Source organism: Sycon ciliatum, chromosome 4 (genome assembly GCF_964019385.1).
Source record: "Sycon ciliatum chromosome 4, ocSycCili1.1, whole genome shotgun sequence".
NCBI classification, from domain to species: domain Eukaryota; kingdom Metazoa; phylum Porifera; class Calcarea; order Leucosolenida; family Sycettidae; genus Sycon; species Sycon ciliatum.
The window spans coordinates 24857078-24877609 of NC_088646.1; the positions used below are offsets into that span (position 1 = coordinate 24857078).

The window sequence follows — 20532 nt, forward strand, 5'->3', positions numbered from 1 at the left end:
TCCCTGATTTGTATAATTTGTATAATTATAATATTATTTCAAGGATTCCCCAGATCAGATCTCAGAGGCCGTTTACTGTTTAGGCCTATCGAGGGGGTCTCCATTTCTGTACAGTTAGAATGGGAATCACACAGTGCTAGTAGTAGATCTACTACTAGCACTAGTGAGCAGAGAAGGAGAACTAACACGAAGAATAGGACACCTGCCAGGGAAGGAATAGTTTGCGATTAGCAACGAGGTGTAGCGGCTGAAAAATACCATCTATCGTAGCAAGTCGTCCTCGATCGAACCTTCTTGGCCACAGTCCGTAGAGCTGTACGAGACTCGTACCGATTCCACCGTGAGCGGGTGTCATTTCTCACCCTCTCAACTAGCGATGACGCGTGCTTCGAAGCTTCGTGGAAGATTCATCGCGGTTTGGCAATGAATGGAAAAGTCCCCTGGTGACCACTGCACCCTGCAGCCATTGATCAACATCTCAGGGTCTCCTCTGGTGGCAGGTGGCAGGGTCGCTGGTGTTTCCAGTGCTCAGCTTGAGAATGAAGCAAACGATTGGTAAGTGCTGGTGTGTGTGTGTGGGGGGGGGGGGTACATGGTGTGTGTGTGTGTGTGTAAAAAAATGAAAAAGACCAAAAAGTAGGGATTCACTGGCCAGAAAAAGCCACTTCATAGCTGTGTGGTGTAGACCAGGCTGAATAGTGGCGGTCAATTCTTCAGCTTTGCAAGTTGTCGAATGGTGCAATCCCAGCACAAGCTGCTATGGCTTCTGCTGTAGCATCGCTATCATCGCCTCCGGCGATGGGCGTCCAATGGTGCGTGTGTGTGTGTGTCTACAGTAGTGTACTGTGTAGAGTTTGCAGGGCGCATGGTAGAAAGTAGAGCATGCGCTGGTCACCGACTCATCACTATTGACCCCAGGGCACAGTATTGAGTTGATACGACTTTGTACTTTGTACTTTGTAGACTGGCAAACCAGTCTGACGCTGCATCTCAGACATCGGGCTGTGTGTGTGTGTGGGGGGGGATGGCCTGACTGACCATCTATCGCTCAGGTCGTCCTTGAGAAACGCCACAAGGAAAAGAACCTGGACTCAACCATGCATATCCGACTTTGATATCCATCGCAATCAGTCTTCTCGCTGTGTGTCACCAAAAAAGTTCAGTTTGTTCTGCCCCTCCCTCCCCTCCCCCCCCCCCCCCTCCGGCCCCCGGCTATTGGGTTGGAAAAGGGCACCGACGTGATCACGGAATATGTGAAACTCCATCTAACCCCGGACCCGGAGCTGTGATCATGGTGATGAATAACGAGGCATTGGCAAGTGGGGCGGATTAATGGATGTGAGATGAGGCAAATTTTATGTGGGAGGTCTGTTGGTTATACATGTATTTAAAAATAACACTAGAACTAGGCCTTTGCACGATTTCCGCTATTGATTTTCTTCGCAAACGGCTGCTTGGAATGGCACCACAACCGGCCACCTACCCTTGCAATTCGCCACCGTGCAGATTACACCTAGTCAAGTACAAGACTGGAGTTTGAAAAGTGTAGTTCATAATGATCCGGCGGCACTACACACGTAGGTCATGTGTAGCCAGCGCGATCCGGTCACCGCACTGGTAAATGGCCGTCATAGGTACTAAAATAAAAATAAATTATCGTGTCCGTTCCCGAAGGCAACTCACGACTGCATAGTTAAAATATGCAGACTGTCGGCTATGAGGTTGCCAGTGGTACATAGTCGCCGTACCACAGATGTGCTCTGGCACATACATGTAGTCAGCACACCACAGATGTGCAGTGCTGCCAAACCGTCCGATTTTTCGGACAGTGTCCGATTTTTGAAGGCTCTTCCGAAAACCGGTCCGAAAAGGGAAACGTCCGAAAAGCAGCCAAAATGTCGGAGATCATTACTTTCCTATGCAGAAGTCCTGTACTTTCACTTTTCAGCGCAACTGAAGGCACAAATCACTGTACATTTGCTTCTAAAAAGGCTAGCGCTTGGCTGTGGAAGTGCAAAGTAACATGCCTGGATCAGGCTGGATGGCATGTACACTGACAGTCTGTACAGAGTCAGTGTGCGACCACACTCATCATTACAAAATTCATGACAACTCTGGGGTTACCATGGCAACGAAGCAAATTTTCATGGTGTTTTAGGCGATATTTTGAATTCTCTGTAAAAAATTTGCCAAGGAGAAAAATTCGCACCATGTGGCGGTGAAGGGTGTCCGATTTTGGGCGAAAATTATTTGGCAGCACTGGATGTGCAAGCTATGTCCCTGATGGTAATTATATTATGTGGGGCGGGGGAAGAGGTGGGTACTCGCAGCATAACAGCCTACACCATACCGGGGGTAACCCGCTGCAGTTGGCTGTAAGAAGGAGTGGCACATGTAGCAGTGCACTTTCTAATCATGACAACTGGTCACGAGTTGCACACAGCGAGTCGTACAAAGCGTAAAGACTCCCAGGTTGCACATCACATTGCTTCAAAGTGTCAAAATGGCAGCCTCCTGGTGACTGCAGAACTGCATAAAGTGACTCACAGAGAGACTCACAGGCAGATTGATATTGGACCTGATAGGTGATAAGTCACTGATAACAGACTGGCACGTACAGGTGGTGGGAAGCCTCTTCGCTGTTTCTTGTAGGTGGTGACTGATAGTCTGATACACTTTGATGTTCACTAGTTCATGTTGAGCCAGAGGAGACCACAGTGGCAAGGTCAACAACGGCTGCCAAGCTTCACACCGGCAAAGTCTATTATCACCAGCATTTCACTATACCGTGGGAACATTATAAATTATCCTAAAGTACACCAGTAAAACTTTTTTTAAGGGACTAGTAAAATACCCCTGGTTAAAAGTGCTGATCTTAGCAGTATGAGTGAGCGTCAGGTTGATACATAGATGCTGACTGATACGTATCTACGTACTTAAAGTACAATCTACTGGCGATAAGTCGCAGTCTTGAAGACAAAAATGTGTGACTTATCGCGAGTGCGCAACTTACACAATAGTATACGTATACAAAAGTATATGCCCTCCAAATTGCAAAAGTGCGCGACTTATCGCGAGTGCGTGACTATAATCATCTTGATTTTGACTGATGTTTGCGTCTAGGCTCAGAATGGTAGAGTCATGTCCCTGAGCGCAACTGTATAATGACACACAACTTGCTTTGAGTCAGTTTGTAGCAGCAAGTGCTTAACATGGCTATAGTTTGGCATGTGGCCTTAAGTTATACCTGGCAAGGTCGTGTTCAGGTATGCGTGTGTGCGTCTCAGTGTGTGTGTGTGTGTGTGTGTGTGTGTGTGTGTGTGTGTGCGTGTGCGTGTGTGTGTGTGCGTGTGTGTGTGTGTGTGCTGTTGAATGGTGCAATCCCAGCACAAGTTGCTATGGCTTCTGCTGTAGCATCGCTATCATCGCCTCCGGCGATGGGTGTCAAATGGTCAATGGTGTGCGTTCCAGCCATTCGCACGAACCATCATCACCCTTGCCGCCACCACCACCGGCCGTGTTCGACTGCTGCTGCGGCTGCTGCTTCGGTGGTGGCGGACAAGTCACTCCTTTCACTCCACGTTCAGCTTTGTCGCTGCTCTGTTTGAGCACGCGTGACGCCACGGCTTCACGAGCAGCTTCAAGTTTTGGCCGCTGCCCATGCAATTTTGCCTCGGCTGCTCCGTCATAATCTGCCGGATAGTGACTTTGGCAGCCTGGTCGATGTGCACGAGAAGCGCGGGGAACAGTGCGGCGTCGGCCACCACAATCATACTGTCACACTGGTGACGGACTACACTGTACTATCGTGTGCGCTGCAAGCATAGCATGGACAGCTATGGAGTGAATGAAACTCTTCCTGCTGAAGCTGCATATGCCGACAGTGCTTTACACGAACTGCCAACTGTGCGCGGTGCACTACAGATTGGCGAAATCTTACGTGAGTGGCAGCGCCTAATCCCACAGAGGACTCGTGTTCGATTTCTGGATCTGGAGCACGCAGACTGTATACGCCTGTTTGGCCCAGTGTTCCACAACCAGGAATCCACGGACCTGGAACTCGGCGTAGGGCACAGCTATCATAATATTGGCTGCTGAAAATGGAAAGCCTGGTGGATGCGGTCCGAGCGGATGCATTCTGCTCGCGCTGGTTCATGTGGGGTGATATTGGCGCTTTGCACTACACGAGCCACAAGTATAAAAACTGGCCAGCAGTGTCTCGACTCGACATTTGTCACTGCGTGTGTATGTGTGTGCTTACGTGTGTTCTTTGCCCAGATGGCCACACTAATTACCCAGTGTGTGGGTGTGCAATACAACACTGCCGCCGGAGGCCACAGCAAGGTCAGCGATGTCCGTCGGCCCAGGCTGGTGCGTTGCTTGCACTTCTCCTCATCTTGGTGATACAGTTTGGTAGTGGACAGTGTCGTGTGTTGGGATGGATGGGAGACTTGTCCGGAACCCAACAGTTCAACAACTGCTCAAACTGGAATGTGACTGGACCGTCAGACTGCACGTAAGCATATCGGTCACCGGGGTCTCATCGGATGTATGCGTTCTCAAGGCGTCCCGTGGCCTGAAGACAACTCTGAGCACAACATGCACTGACACACTGTCCAGGGCAGTAGAGAGTTGACACACACAACATGCACTGACACACTGTCCAGGGCAGTAGAGAGTTAACACACAACATGCACTGACACACTGTCCATTGCAGTAGAGAGTTGGCACAACATGCACTGACACACTGACCAGGGCAGTAGAGAGTTGACACACACAACATGCACTGACACACTGTCCAGGGCAGTAGAGAGTAACATGCACTGACACACTGTCCAGGGCAGTAGAGAGTTGGCTGCATGGTCATGCACATGTATCTCCAGAGAGCCATGCATACAGTTTTTCAACGCAAAACTTTGATTGTCGATAGTGGAGCCCATTTGATTGGCTTGGGTGCAATGTACAGTGCTGCTCAATGAAATCCGATCGAGTGGATCCAGTATGCCATGCAGGGCGCCGTGCAGGCCTAGAACTGCAAACACTGGGATGTTCAGACCTAGAACTGCAAACACTGGGATGTTCAGACCTAGAACTGCAAACACTGGGATGTTCACGGGTGCACTTTACCTCTAGTTAGGAGGGGATTTCGGGGGGGGGGGGGGGGGGGGGGCTTCCGAACCCCCTAATTTTCAGGCCTGTGACCCTTCACCACAGAATAACCGGTCTGGCCGCCAATCCTTGCACCCGTGCGACCTGCACGTGCCACAGCACCTCTCGCTAGCTAGCTTGGTAGATTCACATCTGCATGTGAACACTGCAGGATGCAGTGCGGAGCTGCATGGCTGACACATGCTAGTACTTAGTACTTGCACGCGTCATTGTTCTCCAGTACGTCAAGTGCAGGTACTCAAAGTAATACATACGCACTGATACAGGATGATTATTACCCCTTCACAGCCCGCTCCGTCCTTTGGTCGCACCACTTCCAAAGCCCCTCGATACAGGCATGATGATTATTACCCCTTCACAGCCCGCTCCGTCCTATGGTCGCACCCCTTCCAAAGCCCCTCCTATGCATATGTGATTTCACTGTAAGCTGCATCTCCAGGAGCTAGTGCTGCATTGGCGCTCCGTGGTCAAAGTCGGTTTTGGCCAGGAAATAAAAAAAATGTATTGGCCGGTTTTGGCCGGCGTAAAATTATAATGCCGGTTATGCCCCCGTTCCGACCATTTCCCGGCCCAAACCGACTAGTATCAGACCAGGCCTTATTTTAATACAAGGGGTTGTCTAACTAGTTAGCTTTCATTTACCTGGCCTTCAACGGTCTTGTCACTGGGACCAGTACAACCACTAACCTGCCATTATTCCCCTATCTGTGTCACGGTGTACCTACTAGCTAGTACTATGTTTGTCGATTTTGACAGCATGTTACAAGGCGAGGACGCATAGTGCTCCTGACTACAACCATAACCCGGTTGGCAGAGTCCCGGTCTTGCGCGGGCCATTTGAACCCTATTGGGAAAACCCAGGCGGTTCGCGTCCTCGCCTTGTAGCATGCTGTCAAAATCGAAAAACATGTTAACTACCAAGCAAGGCTTCTTTATATGTAGCTAGTACTAATAGTAACTCTCACCGTCTGTTAATTTCTTTTTGCACCATTCCTTTGAAAACGGGTTTATTCCCAACGCCAATTGTGTGAAATCATAAAGTAAGACCCCAAAGCCAAAAGACAACCCAAATTTGGCTATACAGTGAAACCTGTCTAAGTCGACCGCTCAAGGGACCTTACAAATGTGGTCCCCGTGCACAGGCGGTCTTCTTATCCAGGGTCATTTGACTGGAAATAACATCCCCGGGTCCTGGTTGTAGTGGTCCTCTTGGACAGGTGGTCGCCTTATCAGAGACAGGTTTTACTGTAAATAAACACTCAATTGAAGTGCAAGATTGAACGCTGCAAAAGCTTAGCAACAAACCATTCCCCAAATGGCCTACTGGCAAAGGCCCCCCCCCCCCCCCCCCCCCTGCCCAAATCAACACAGCCGGCAGCAATATGCTGAAAAAGGGGCTCCCGACCATGTGGCAGATGCATGAGGCCATACAGCCCCTAAAGCATGTGACTGCCCATCGCAGCAGGCAAAAAAAACCCGGGTCCGTAGCTCCCCCTATCCCTGCATCATTCTAAGCGCTGTGTGCCATGCATGTCCGAGTAATGCTGGTGCTGTCATCATCACCTCTGTTAGAACTGTCTGCTATCACCTGTTAGCACCTCAGTTTCATTGGGCATGCCATACTTCTAGGTAGACAATGCGCAAGTGTGCCAGTTGTACCCTATATAGCATTCATGCACCTGAATCATCCATTACGCACTACGTCCATCGATAAGCTACTGCTTTGTTGGAGCAAAACAGCCGTCTGGACCGGAGTGTCAAATATTTTAAAATTACTGAACAGAATTGTCCTGTCTAGGTGGTGATGAGCAAATGAAGTGTGTCGGCCGAGAGCACATTGTGGAGTGGCGGTGGTGTGATTGATAAGAACTATTTGCTGTGTGTGTATTCCTCTCGTCGTGCAGGCCCAAAGAAAATGATACTTTCATCGTCCCCAACAGTCCTGATAAGGCTTTCACGATTGAGTGGTTCATTGACGGGCACATCACGTTAGCCAACCTTGCCTTTGGGCGAAGTGACAGGGTTGACAAGTCAACGCTGCTGTTCATTTTCAACACAAAAACTACGGCAACCCTTCATGTTACAAACCTGCTTGAAATCCACTCCAAAACGTGGACGTTTCGCTATGGAGCTAACACCACCAGCAGCAGCAACACCATTAATGTGATAGCTAAGGACCTTAAATGGTCGGGGAGATTGCTTCGCAGCCAATTGTTCACCGCCTTTCCAACCGTGCTGGTGACCAGACAAATGACAGCCTTCAATGGTAGAAGGGAAGCTACTCACACAAAGGTGTTGACATCTGTTGTACTTTCCATAGCAGGCAATGCTTCGTGGCACGGAACCAGTGTACAAAGTGTGGATGGAACCATTCGGGTTTTACCTGGCGCCCTGCTGCATAGCTTCGTGCCCAATTGGATGCAGTCGGGGTCGGAGGATGGATATGACTTGATTGTCGACGGCACTGCAAGACTTGCCTGTGCTTCAAGCTGTACGCTGCAGACATACATCACTGTTGCTGGTCAGCTGGAGTTTATCCCCGCTGTGCTGAGCAGCGATCAAGACGCCAGTCTGCCCACGTGGACTCTGCTGTCCGGCGGACTGCACGCCGCTGGCTCTGTCGTGTTCTACTTCACCAACATCAACGTGATGCCCAGCAAACTGCAATTATTATTTGGCAGCTGGAGAGTATTTGGTCCACCGGTAGTCAATTCCACGTACTCCTTCAGCAGCAGCACAACTACACGCTGGTGGGAGGACATAACGGATCCAGCCACTCAGACAATAGAGTATAATTTTCAGCAGCCAGTGCTCATCACCATCGCCGTGCACTCGTCATTCTGGAACTTGACCATCGACGCATTCACCAGTCGCGGTCCGGCGCAGTGGCGGATCATGCCCATGCCAAGCGGGGTGACAACTGTCGACGTGAAGACCGCGTTGGACATGGATGAACACGGCGTCTTGCGGCTGATCAGTGCGCCAGTGCAGTTCACTACCAGCTTCACCGTCCACTCTCAGCTTATCTCCTCTCTTGGCTACGTATTCGTGGGAGATAACTGGCACATGATGTTAAGTGGTGACCACAACACGGATATCAAAAGACAGGTTGCAGTGGGACGTGGAGCGCTGCTCGAGGTCCCGGCTTCCATCGATGGTCTCATACCGGTCGTGGATTTCCAGAGCCAGTTGTACCTCAAGTCTCGGCTGGTTATCGCAGGTGCTAGTCTACAGGTCAAGGACTTGTTCGTAGACTCCACTGCAGCTCTTGGTGATGGAATTCTTCTCCGGACAACTGCCTCCCTGATAGTATCCCATCAACTGACATGGAAAGGTGGGACCATTGAAGGTCAGGGGTCAACGGTAAAACTCCGGCAAGGTGCAGTGCTCGCAACGAATCACACTAAATCGCTGCTCAATGCCACTGTGACGTTGGAGATTGACGGTTCTTCTGCCGCGAGAAGAGGTGGCTGCATAATCGAGTATTTCCAATACCGACACTTGCTGCCAACGGCAGTGCTCACTCCGCCTGCCATGATCCAGGGTTTCTACAACAAAACTTCCCTTGGTGCCGGCACGTATCGCTTGCCGGAGGCTTTTGACGATCCGACAACTTTGGCCGACTACTCCACTCTGGAGACGAGTTGCAGTCATAATTCTGAGCATTACGGCCGTGCACCTGTTCTGTTTAGCAGTGCTGGCATAGCATCAAGCACAGATCATTTGTCATTCACAGAGAACTATGCTGTAAGGCACACAACACGCTTCTTCAGCCACTTCGCCGGTGACTATGTCTTTACATTCACGTGGTCCTATTCCATTGTTCGATTCTGGTTTGATGGCCATGTTTTGGTGACATTCTGTGGTGATGGGTCGCAGACAAGCGACGGCTGTAATACTGATGTCCGTGCGAATATTTCTGGCACCGTCACGGTTCCAAACCTCTCGAAACGGCAGCACGAGATACGCCTTGACTTAATACGTCTGCCGCCCAAGCCAAGTACAAACCAATCCTTTGTGGTCAATTACAAGTTTGAGGTCTCGGCTCGTGTGTCGGGAATCACAGTTCAGCTTGGTGCCACTAACACCCTCTGGGGCTGTCAAACATCAGACGTCAGCGTCATCCGCTTTTACCCGCAGACCTCTTTCCGGATACGATTTCCCGAGAATGTATGCCAGACGCGTTCTACGCCGGCTGATCTATGCTCCATTAAGCTCGGCGTTGCCTGCATGAGACTAAGCAACACATCCCTCACCCTGGGTAAGAATAGCTCCATAGTTGTGCGTCGCACAGGTGTACTGTGGCTCCAGAATAGCTCCAGCATACAGGAGCAAGTGGCCAACACTGGTAGCAGCATTCAACGGTATGGTCTCATCGTGAATGACGCTGGTGGAAGTCTCTTGCAACTGGCGGTCAGCGCACACTCATACTCGTGCACATCTGCCAGCGCGCTAAGCGTTCTGCCATCAAAGGGTAAGGGAGGTGACAAAACTGTACAGGATACGTATTAGTTTAGCTTTAGTTTAGTTTTATTCCAAGCAATACATGGCTGGGGCAGCCAATGACAAATTTTCGTGGCGATTGCAGGGTTTTTATAGCCAACCACGGCTAGCAAGGAAAAGAATAAGAAGTCAAAAAGAAAAGAAAACTGAGAAAAAAAATAAGCAGATATGTACTAAAATTGTGATCTAAAGCAAGGCGTTCCCGAATGCATTGCTAATCAGGCACATCATGCTGTAGCATCATCAGCAGCAGCAGCAGCAACCTGGGGCTTGTAAATGCATCTGTGTCCTCCGCATATGCCCAGCACAATGCCTGAAAGTGCTGGCCCAGACTGATTTTGAGAAGCTGATCATTTAAATTGTAGGATGCGCTAAGGCCCTCTTCAGACTAGGTACAAAACAACCTATAAGTCACATTTACATAGAAGTTTCCAGGACAACAACAAGAATCTGGCAGGAAGCCTAAAAAGCTGCCCAATCCTTTCAGGCAGGGTGCCAACCCTTGTACAAGGCAACTTTCCTGCATTATCGTACTTTCACCAGGCAGTTGTACGAACTTTGTACCCGGGTACGACTGTCCGCTGCTTTCACACATCCCAGGCCCCATGCGCAATTTCGTAGGGTCAAAGGTTGCCTGTATATTGCATGTAAAATGTGTAGTCTGAAAGCAGGCATGGAAAAATGTTGCCTTTTAGGTTTTATGTGATTTTGTACTGGATTTTCTATGTACGTTGTCTGATGAGGGCCTAAACGTGAATGGGAATGGTTTGCATGACCATGGAGGAATCGGGGATGATGTGATTGTGTCTCTGAAACCCCGCTGCTTGTCTGTATGTTGTCTCAGTATCCAGCGATACAACTGTACAGCAGGGCAGTTGCCGGTTTGGTGCTTACGAACACATGGGTAGGTGCTATTACCCGGAGGTCACCAGCGGCCCTTCACCCGGCGCTTACCAGGCTGGGGTCGGTGCCTGCGCTTGTCGCGGCGGCTTCTTGGCCTCCATAACAAGCAACAGCACAGCAGTGTTTGTCAACAAAATGCTGCAGCTGACTCGCGCCATGATCAAAGGCACCCCGGCGTCCGCCACGTTCTACGTCGGGCTGAAGGAGCCAAGCTGCTCCAGTAGCAACATGCTGCATGCCTACACGCAGACAGAGTGGGATGATGGCTCATGCCCGGAGCAGTTGCCGCTTCCGCTGCAGCCGTCGCCTCGGACCCCAGCGTGTCAGCCTTGCTTTGTCCTGGAGAAGAACTACACTAGCTCGGTGGATGGATCTTCCAGATTGGTTCAGAGGAGCTGTACAGAGACAAGTCATCGCTTCATCTGCATTGAGCCACCTTACTCTGATGGTCAGTACACTCTCTTCCTCCTCTTCCTCCTCCTCCTCTTCCTCCTCCTCCTCCTCCTCCTCTTCCTCCTCCTCCTCCTCCTCCTCCTCCTCCTATGCCTGTTTGTCGATCAGTCTGTGTTTTTTTACTTTTTATTTAGACTCCTCATACATTAAATGGAAAACGTTACACACACACCATCTTCAATCCAAGTGGTCTCTTCGCTAATTACAATAATTCTCAATCAAATTTTCGGCCAGGAGCCATCATCAGTTATCATACATTATGGTGGCATCGAACAGCTGCGATAATAACAAATCAAAAAATCTTCATCCACCTCAGGACATGTACTAGTGAGTGGTACACGGGAAACCAGGCAAGAAAAAATTCTTCAGTAGGTAGCTGTGTGGAGCCTTGTAAGGGCATGCCAAGAGCTTTCACGAGTAGGCAATTTCATTCTTCACTAACAAGACATGGGAATCGTCATGGCCTAGAATGAGTTGAATGGGCCTGTGCTGAACCTCAAGAACGTATTGTAAATGTACCTGAATATTAGGATGCCGCATGTGACAGCTAGCTTTGGGTCTTTCCGAAGGTGTAGTACCAAGGATTTTCCTGATAAGAGTATCATTTTACCATGAAATGAAACGTCCCATGTTTCTGCCATTGCAGAATAATAGTGGTAATAGCCTACTACGGCTACGAATAGGAGACTTTTCCTAATTATGTGAACTTTCTTGGTGACGCATTGGTGCATTGTGTGTGTATATGTGTGTATAATTATATGTATGTTTGTGTGTGTGTGTGCGTGCGTGCGTGCGTGCGTGCGTGTGTGTGTGTGTGTGTGTGTGTGTGTGTTTGTGTGTTTACCCATTCTAAACATGTCGGCACCGTGGTGGACAGTGGAGCCACTTGCAGTGAAAACATGTACAAGTAAGTGCCCATTACCATTGAAAGCAAATGTAACGACACGCTGTAGCTGCGGTGATCGCTGTAGCTGCGGTGATCGCTGTAGCTGCGGTGATCGCTGTAGCTGCGGTGATCGCTGTAGCTGCGGTGATCGCTGTAGCTGCGGTGATCGCTGTAGCTGCGGTGATCGCTGTAGCTGCGGTGATCGCTGTAGCTGCGGTGATCGCTGTAGCTGCGGTGATCGCTGTAGCTGCGGTGATCGCTGTAGCTGCGGTGATCGCTGTAGCTGCGGTGATCGCTGTAGCTGCGGTGATCGCTGTAGCTGCGGTGATCGCTGTAGCTGCGGTGATCGCTGTAGCTGCGGTGATCGCTGTAGCTGCGGTGATCGCTGTAGCTGCGGTGATCGCTGTAGCTGCGGTGATCGCTGTAGCTGCGGTGATCGCTGTAGCTGCGGTGATCGCTGTAGCTGCTGTAATAGTACAGTACTACACAAGAGGAGAGGGGAGGGGGTGGCATGTCTATAATTTGTGCACCGAGCATTGATCCAGTAATGATGCCCACCTCTGTGTGAATTTGCGGATGGATGGATGGATGGATCGACAATATGTAGATGCATTGATCGATGGATGGATAGAGAGAAAAAGGAGAGAAGTGCCATTTTGGCTTTGCCTGAATATTTCATGTCCACGTGCATCATTTGAGAATTCTTGTGCACTGTATGGCTTTGCTTGGTGCAGATCTTTCGTGCAGCACTGGATGGACCAAATACAACAGTCACTGTTATCGCACACGGCCAGCAGGAGTGCCTGCACTCACCCACGATGATGCGGCAGCTCAATGCTTCACCACTGGAGCGGAGCTCATTTCCATCAACGACTTTGCCGAGCAGCAGATCCTGACACCGCTCATTAAGGCCGACAGCTTTCATGTCACGTTCTATTGGATGGGCTTGTACGAGTCTGGTGGCAACTTCAGGTGGCGCGATGGCTCAGCAGCCGTCTTCCGGTCATGGCAGTGTTCTGACTCAAACAAAAATGACATTGTCAACACCGCCCTGGGGCAAGTGGCTGTCGACGATAAATCAATTGCTGACAGTTGGTTTCAGGTACTGACTAGTGACAGTAGCAGCCGGACTGGCAGCTACATCTGTGAGATGAGACCGCCGCGCCAAGGTGAGAGCACCCTTCAACGGTTTATTGTGGTGGTGCTAGTGAGTACACAGTAATCACTAGCAATACAGTACAGTCGAATGTCACTTATCCGACCACTTCGGGAATCAGGCATGTTGGATAACTGATATCATTTTTTATGTGCATATATGGCTGGATTTCACTGATTTATGTACACAAACCCCAAATATACTCATGCATATTCATGAATTGCTCCATGTACACATACATGTTAGAATACTAGACCACATCTACTTCAAGTCAATGCATATTACACCGAAAAATAATTATACAAAAAAAATAGAATTTTACTGTTGAGAGTCATAAAAATACCACTCCCGGGCTTGTCGGATAACTGGCGACCGGATAAGTGACATTCGACTGTACTACAAATCCGTTGATCCCCGAGCTGCAGAGAGTGCTACCAACCTGAACGCCCTCCGCTGAGTCTGCTGTCCTAATACAGCACTATGTGTTGTTGTACACCCTTCAACGGTGTATTCTAAGTAGGAAGTGCACAGTAACGACGATAGTGTAGTACTGTGTGTATTGTAGTGTACTTCAGTAGTTGATGGCGAGAGCCTGGAAAAAGGTGCACCAGGAAATACACCAAACGCTGCAGATAACCATTAGACAATTTACTTCAGGAATGGACTCGGATGGAGAGCCAAGGATTAATTTCTATAGCTTAGAACCTTCCAAGTTGGAAGGCTGTTGGAGTGCGCATCCAAGATGTGCTGGAGCTGTTAGCCAGTTAGTTGTAGAACGTCAGTACCGTCGGTCAATGTCGTGCAATGTTATCGCATGAGCTGATTGTTTAGTAACTGGTGGTGTTAGTGGACATTATAGCGTAGCTTGTAGTTCCTTGGTCCTTTTTCTTTTCTACAATTTACTTCAGGAAAAACTTTGCAGCTACACCGACGACCATAGCATTCCAGTTCATCTGCAGAGCAGTGCATGATTGCACACTATGTTACGCTATCACACACTATCACACACCTACTACTTCGAAGTAGGCCACTCTGACCAGCTATGCCATGTTCTCTGTAGTAAGCTCATTCTTTGCAGAACGCATTGCCAAAGAAAGGCGAGACTGACGAATAGGAATGACACTGACTGAAAAGCTTTTCTTCAAACTTCTTTCACATATTTTCCTCATTGCAGTAAGTAGATAAGCTTCAGAGCAAGGTAGCGCCGTAGACTAATGTCCAGCTTTGCACAATAATAGTGACTGTGAAAGCACATAGCTTTAAGAAACACCATCGATTTGGAGTTAGCACCGGCTGAACCCCAAAAGCTCAGCCTGTTTCCCGACAGCAAAATAGGAACATTCCTGCCTGGATATGTGGGCCCTATGTTCTGCAGAGACCATGCTTACTGTATGGTGACTAAACACAGGGTCTTCTAATGCGTGCTTGCCTTATGGTGAATACAATGTGTTCTTGATGCCTGCTCTAATGTTGACATTTCCGTAGATGCATCTTTCTGGCCACCACAACTTCAGCAGGGAGGCTGCAGGGCGGAGTGGTTTGAGTACAAGCAGATCTGCTATCTGTTCAACGCCAGCGTGGCCCGTAACTGGGGCGGTGCGAAGACAGAGTGCTCGGCGCACGGGCAGAATGCGTCACTGGTGGAGATTTATGACGTGTCAATTCTGACGGTTCTTCAGAATCACATTATGACCAGTCCACCCGTGGGTCTTCCTCCTGGACAATGCGAATGGTGGATTGGCCTGCGGCGTGTTAACTTCAAATTCCAGTGGTTGTCGGGCGCGCCAACCAGCTACCTGCCTTGGGCGTGTGGAGACGATCAGTCCTCGAAAAATTGCGTCCACATGCGTACGTGTACGACAAGATCGGCGTTTAATAACGGCTGGGTGACAGGCACATGCAGTCCGCTGAGGCCGTACATCTGCCAGTACCAACTGGGTAAGTACATGTAGTGTCATCAAAGAAATGTATGGCAAACTGCCAGAATAGTGCTACATTTGCAGAGCTTTTCACCTTGGAAAGAGACAGGGGTCTGATTGGAATCTGTTCATGCCAAAGCGAATTGCCAGGCAACTGGTGTTAAAATCTGGCCACTAGTAGCCCCTTCCCTCACACAAGCAAATCAACAACCGAGGCATCTTTCGATTGAGGAGTGCTGGTTTCAAAAATGTGAAGCTCAAAGCTGGTAGCTCAGAGTCGAAGTAGAGCGGCTGTAAGCTCAAAATGGATCTGCTGTTAGCTCAAAGTAGAGCTGCAATGCTAAAAGGATGCAATAATACACTTCAAAGTAGTTCAAGGCAGAGCCGCAGCAACTGGCAAGATACACCAGTTGTGAGAGTGGTCCCGATTAATAATGACAGTGTTTTAATGAGGTTGAAAGGGATGGATGCCTTCCTAAGGATGTGCACACTCCACTGTAGCCAACACACAGTTATACACCACTACCCAAAAACGGTCTCTCGGCTACAAATTCTTCCAAAAATAATTAATTAAATAGAATCCAAATTTTCAGGCCAGGCCCATCTTCAGGAATAATTTCCTGAAGATGGGCCTGGCCCCGGGAAATGGCCGAGAGACCGTTATTGCCGGGGTAGTGGTGTATAACTGTGTGAAAGATGGCGAGGGATGCAGATGGTGGGGAAGTGCTGCTGAAGTTGCTGAAGCAAGATCTATTGTCCGGAAGGGCACAACAGGCAAGCAAAAATGGCGAAAGCGGGCCAGGCGCCATTTCGTGGTCATGGAGCAAGAAATCACATGCTATCAGTCTGGAATGAAGTACAAAGCAATGCAGTGAAGCGCGTACGCTAGTTCAAATTAAATAGAGAGAAAAAGAGAAACAATAAAAGAGAGAGAGAGAGAGAGAGAGAGAGAGAGAGAGAGAGAGAGAGAGAGAGAGAGAGAGAGAGAAAGAGAAAGAGAAAGAGAGAGAGAAAGAGAGAGAGAGAGAGAGAGAGAGAGAGAGAGAGGAGAGAGAGAGAGAGAGAGAGAGAGAGAGAGAGAGAGACTTGGCTGTACCTTTGCCGTGTTGCTGTCTTCATGTTCAGGCAGCCGGTGATGTGTGCTTTGGGTTTCACGATATGCAGCCGGTGATGTGTGCTTTGGGTTTCACGATATGCAGCCGGTGATGTGTGCTTTGGGTTTCACGATATGCAGCCGGTGATGTGTGCTTTGGGTTTCACGATATGCAGCCGGTGATGTGTGCTTTGGGTTTCACGATGTTCGTGCCCTCTATAGGTGCTGTTTCTCATGCGACCAGTCCAACAGTAAGCACCGCAACTGAAATGGCGTCACCACATACGAATCCTGCTACCGCTACTTCAATGTCATCGCAGTTAGTGCCAAGCTCAGTCCAGCCCACTGCCCAAGCCACTACTTCATCTGCCACCACTGGACCGTCGAGTACATCTGAAAGTGCATCTCAATCTACCAGTGTAAGTACAAGTACACAACAACCAACGTCTCAAACTTCTCTCCCTGCAACAACGCCAATCGCTCAGACCCTACCTATCACAACTCCTTCAGCACCTCAAACCACACTCACTGCAGCACAACCAATCTCTCAAACCCCGCTCAGTGGAACACAAGCAACGCCGCAAGCTCCTAGCAGCACACCCCAGCCAACACCCGGGACTCAACCAGTCAGCCAAACTGCGCTTAGTGCTGCACAGACAAACGTTTCCACACCGCCAGCCAGCACTACCGAAAAGGAACCCAATGGTACTGGACAGCAGCTCACCACTCAATCGTCGCTCATCACAACACCTGGAACGGCTCAAGGAACAGTGACAACGCTAGCGGGGACATCTTCAGCTACCGGTACCCCTGCCGCAGTGCCTCCAGTGACATCCAAGACCAGTTTACCTATCACTTCAGCAAACACTACGGATGTTGGAACAGCTACAGCCGCGCTGTCTACTGGTATGACCACTAACACACAGACCCAACCAACCAACACTATGCAATCCACGACCAAAGCTAGCGGAACTGTAAATCAGCTGACTGTTACTATGGCAACCAACACACAACAAACACCGTCATCATCATCATCATCATTGCCGTCGCCGGCCAGTGTAACTAGCATCGAGTCAGCGACTCAGTCCACTCGGTCTACCACACTGCCACCCACCGCTCATGTTGCCACTACGGCGGACACACGGCAGGTAACGTCATCGCAGTCAGTCCCAGCCAGTGCCACCACCGAAACACCGGCCCAATCCAGCACTCTAGGCACAGTCCAGCAGGGGACGACGGGTACTCAGCAAGCATCATCACTGGCATTATCTTCCCCTGAAAGCTCAACCCTGGTTGTGCCAGCTACAACAAGTGCACCCATCACTTCGCAAGCACAACCTACCACTCTTCCCACGGTGCAAGTGGGCACAGTCACTCCCTCACAACAACCAGTGTCAAGTCAAGAGCAGAGCATGGCACAGCAGACAACGGCAACAGCACGCTCCAGCACCTCTTCACTGTCAGAAGCCAGCACCACAGTGACCAGTAGTGAAGGTACAATGCCTCTACCGTGTTTAGTATTTACTGGGATATGCATGTAGTGCACACAGCTACAATTCGGGGTTGGTATTATACCAAGAGTCAGTGAAGATGAAGACTTTATCATAAGTTCATAATTGCCTGTGGGGCATTGCAACAGCATATTGTGTGTGTGTGCGTGTGTGTGTGTGTGTGTGTGTGTGTGTGTCACTGTGTGTGTGTGTGTGTGTGTGTGTGTGTGTGTGTGTGTGTGTGTGTGTGTGTGTGTGTGTGTACATGGCCCTGCTTAGGACATCAAACTCACCATTTATCCTGGCTAGCTGGCCAGTATATATCATGATGGAGTACCAGTAGTACTAGTAGTGCCAGTAGCACCATGGGGCCGTCTGAAAATGTCGCCATTTGACGCAACCAAACAAATGTAGAGTAGTGCGGAGACCGCCAAGCCCTTCCTCCTCCTCTTCAAAACCATGCACATAGGGAAGTCGTTTCAATATCCGTAACTTGTCAGTTTGAGCACTCTGGCAAGGTACACTCTGGCCTGGTCTAAATCTAGCTTTGGAAAATTTATGTTTCATTCCTATCAGGTTCGGCCTCATTTCCTCTCTGCTGCGCTGATGAGTCCACAAAGGACGAAACAGTTCTGTCCGCAGATTGGGTATCCATGTAGGACTCGATAAAGTATGTACCGGATGGTGCAGGTCACTGTACCCCACCCTCACCGTTGTTTTATCCAGTCGTGATAAAATGGTGAGAACAATGGACGGCCCCGGGCCTACTTGAACTGACTAGTTGGTTAGGTAGATGATCGGACGTGCAGGGTGCCATCATACCTATGCCATGCTTCCTCGTCTTCTCATGTTCAGGTGTTGCTTCTTCCTCTCTCAATCTTGCCATCGTGGTACCAAGTATAGCAGCTGGTTGCCTCCTGATGCTGATTATCATCATTCTGCTTGTTCGTCTGAAGTGCAGGTAAGAGCTGCATAGCAGTGGCACTGAGCACTACAGGGGCTGTGAACTGCTTCAGAAAGGCAGTGGGTTCAGTTTGCCACTGTTATGCATGATGTCATAGTGGCATAGTGCATGTCCAGTATGATGTCATACTGACTGTTCAGTATGCTGTCAGAATGACATAGTGTTTGTCCAGTATGATGTCATAATGACAGTCGTTGTGTTTGTTTACCATTACTCATTAGTGTGTGCCTTTTATAGTGTAGTGCTATCAGGTACATGATTGCGTGAAGCATGAATCGTTGTCTTCAACAGCTATAGTTACTGTAACAAGAGATGAGGCAAGCAACACACGATTAGCCAGGTTGGGGTATGAGTTTAAGATGCAATTATCTCACGCAAATGAAGCTAGTATGCTGTCGCACCATGTTAAAGTAAAAACCTGATTAATACGGATGCTTCCGGTGAACACACCGTTCTCTGCTGGGTACCAATACTTGCAAGCAATTCCTATGCTACGTGTAGAAAGCTCCGGCAAACCGGCTTGATTGTGCAAACACTGATCACAAGAGAAGTGCAGTCAACCTTGCAAATACTAGTAACTGCCCTCGATCGGCCATGCCGGAAAAGTGTTGTTCCTTGAGTAATCACAAGTTGTCGATATCCGCATGGTGGAAAGTATGGAAAGTATGGAAAGTATGGAAAGTATGGAAAGTATGGAAAGTATGTGGTGAATTGGTTACTCGGTCTAAAGACAGTGTTGTTGGTCGCGAGTTGTTGTTATTGCCGAGCTGTTGTTATTCATGGGGTTGACTGTTTGTTTGAATGTTTGTATGGTTACTATTACCAGGCACAGATCAAAGTCGCTGGACATCCACACAGACACCAATCCCAGTGTAGTCGTTAACAACAAAGCGTTTGGAATGGAAGGGGATTTGGCGAGACCGAGTCCTAGCGACACGCGGACGTACACCTACGAAGGACACAGCCAGGACCATGGCGCTACCAACCAGTATGCTGTGTCCGATGGAAATCAGGTCGCTGAGGATTATACACACGATGGTGATGACTATCGGCGTATTGATAGCAGCACACGATTGAATCAAGACTACCAGCCGCTTTCACTAAAAGCGAATTCTGCGGCTAAGAGAAATGGTGCCTCGGGTGACGTATATCAACCATTGAGTGTCAGCCAACAGCGAGAGCAAGAGTATCAACAGCTGTCAGCTGGTGGTGTCTATGCCGTGCAGGACACAGGCTATGGACGGATAAATTCTAGCACTGGTGTGTCGGAGAGTGACTACCAGCCACCGATACCATCGCAGGTACCACCAGTCACCTCCAAGCAACAACAACGCGGAGGAGGGTACCAGCCTGTGCAGAGAACAACCGCTAGTGACTATCAGCCCCTGTCTGGCCATCATGCTGGTCAGCCAAAACGTGATCATTACCAACCGGTATTGCATAGTCAGCAGCAAGCGGAACATACTGACTACCAGCGGCCGAATGCTCCACCGTCGGCTAGCAATACCAAGCATGCCACCGGGCACGGCCAGCAGAGACCGGGGACATGGAAGGAAAGTACGGCCGGATCAGACTACTATGACTCGACGCTGATGACATAGCCCCCTGGTTCATGCACTGTGCCGATGTCACTGCTTATTGCCAGCTGGTGTGCAAGCTATGCACCGCAATCAGTGATGATTGCAGCGTCATCGGCCTGAACAATTTATCCTATGCTTGCTTCTTCTTCACTAAAGTGATTTTCCCTCGCTTGCGTATATTGAAGTTAAGAGATGGATTACCTGCATCTGCTGCTTGAAACATGGCCAACTCCTGTGCGGAACTTGTAGCACTTGTTACGCTGCACCTAGGTTTCTCTACAAGAAGCCAATGACCCATCAAAGAGGGAGCTATGGACTCTGACCAGTATGCTAGCATTGTGTGTGCATTCACAAGTACTGAAGTAGAATTGACTTAACCGACTTATTACAGACTCACGGACTGATACGCACATAGC

The 20532-nt window shown here is 49.3% G+C and overlaps 1 protein-coding gene across 1 annotated transcript; it reads left to right on the top strand.

Moving 5' to 3' along the window:
• The first annotated feature begins 67 nt into the window (after positions 1 to 67).
• Positions 68 to 20458, top strand: LOC135815220 (uncharacterized). The gene is made up of 10 exons (XM_065328485.1): positions 68 to 555; positions 4279 to 4516; positions 7074 to 9643; positions 10517 to 11023; positions 11906 to 11935; positions 12649 to 13083; positions 14556 to 15008; positions 16305 to 17576; positions 18428 to 18533; positions 19363 to 20458. The coding sequence occupies exons 1-10, from the start codon at positions 540 to 542 to the stop codon at positions 20135 to 20137; spliced, it is 6402 nt and encodes a 2133-aa protein (XP_065184557.1). The 5' UTR covers positions 68 to 539; the 3' UTR covers positions 20138 to 20458.
• The last annotated feature ends 74 nt before the right edge of the window (positions 20459 to 20532 follow it).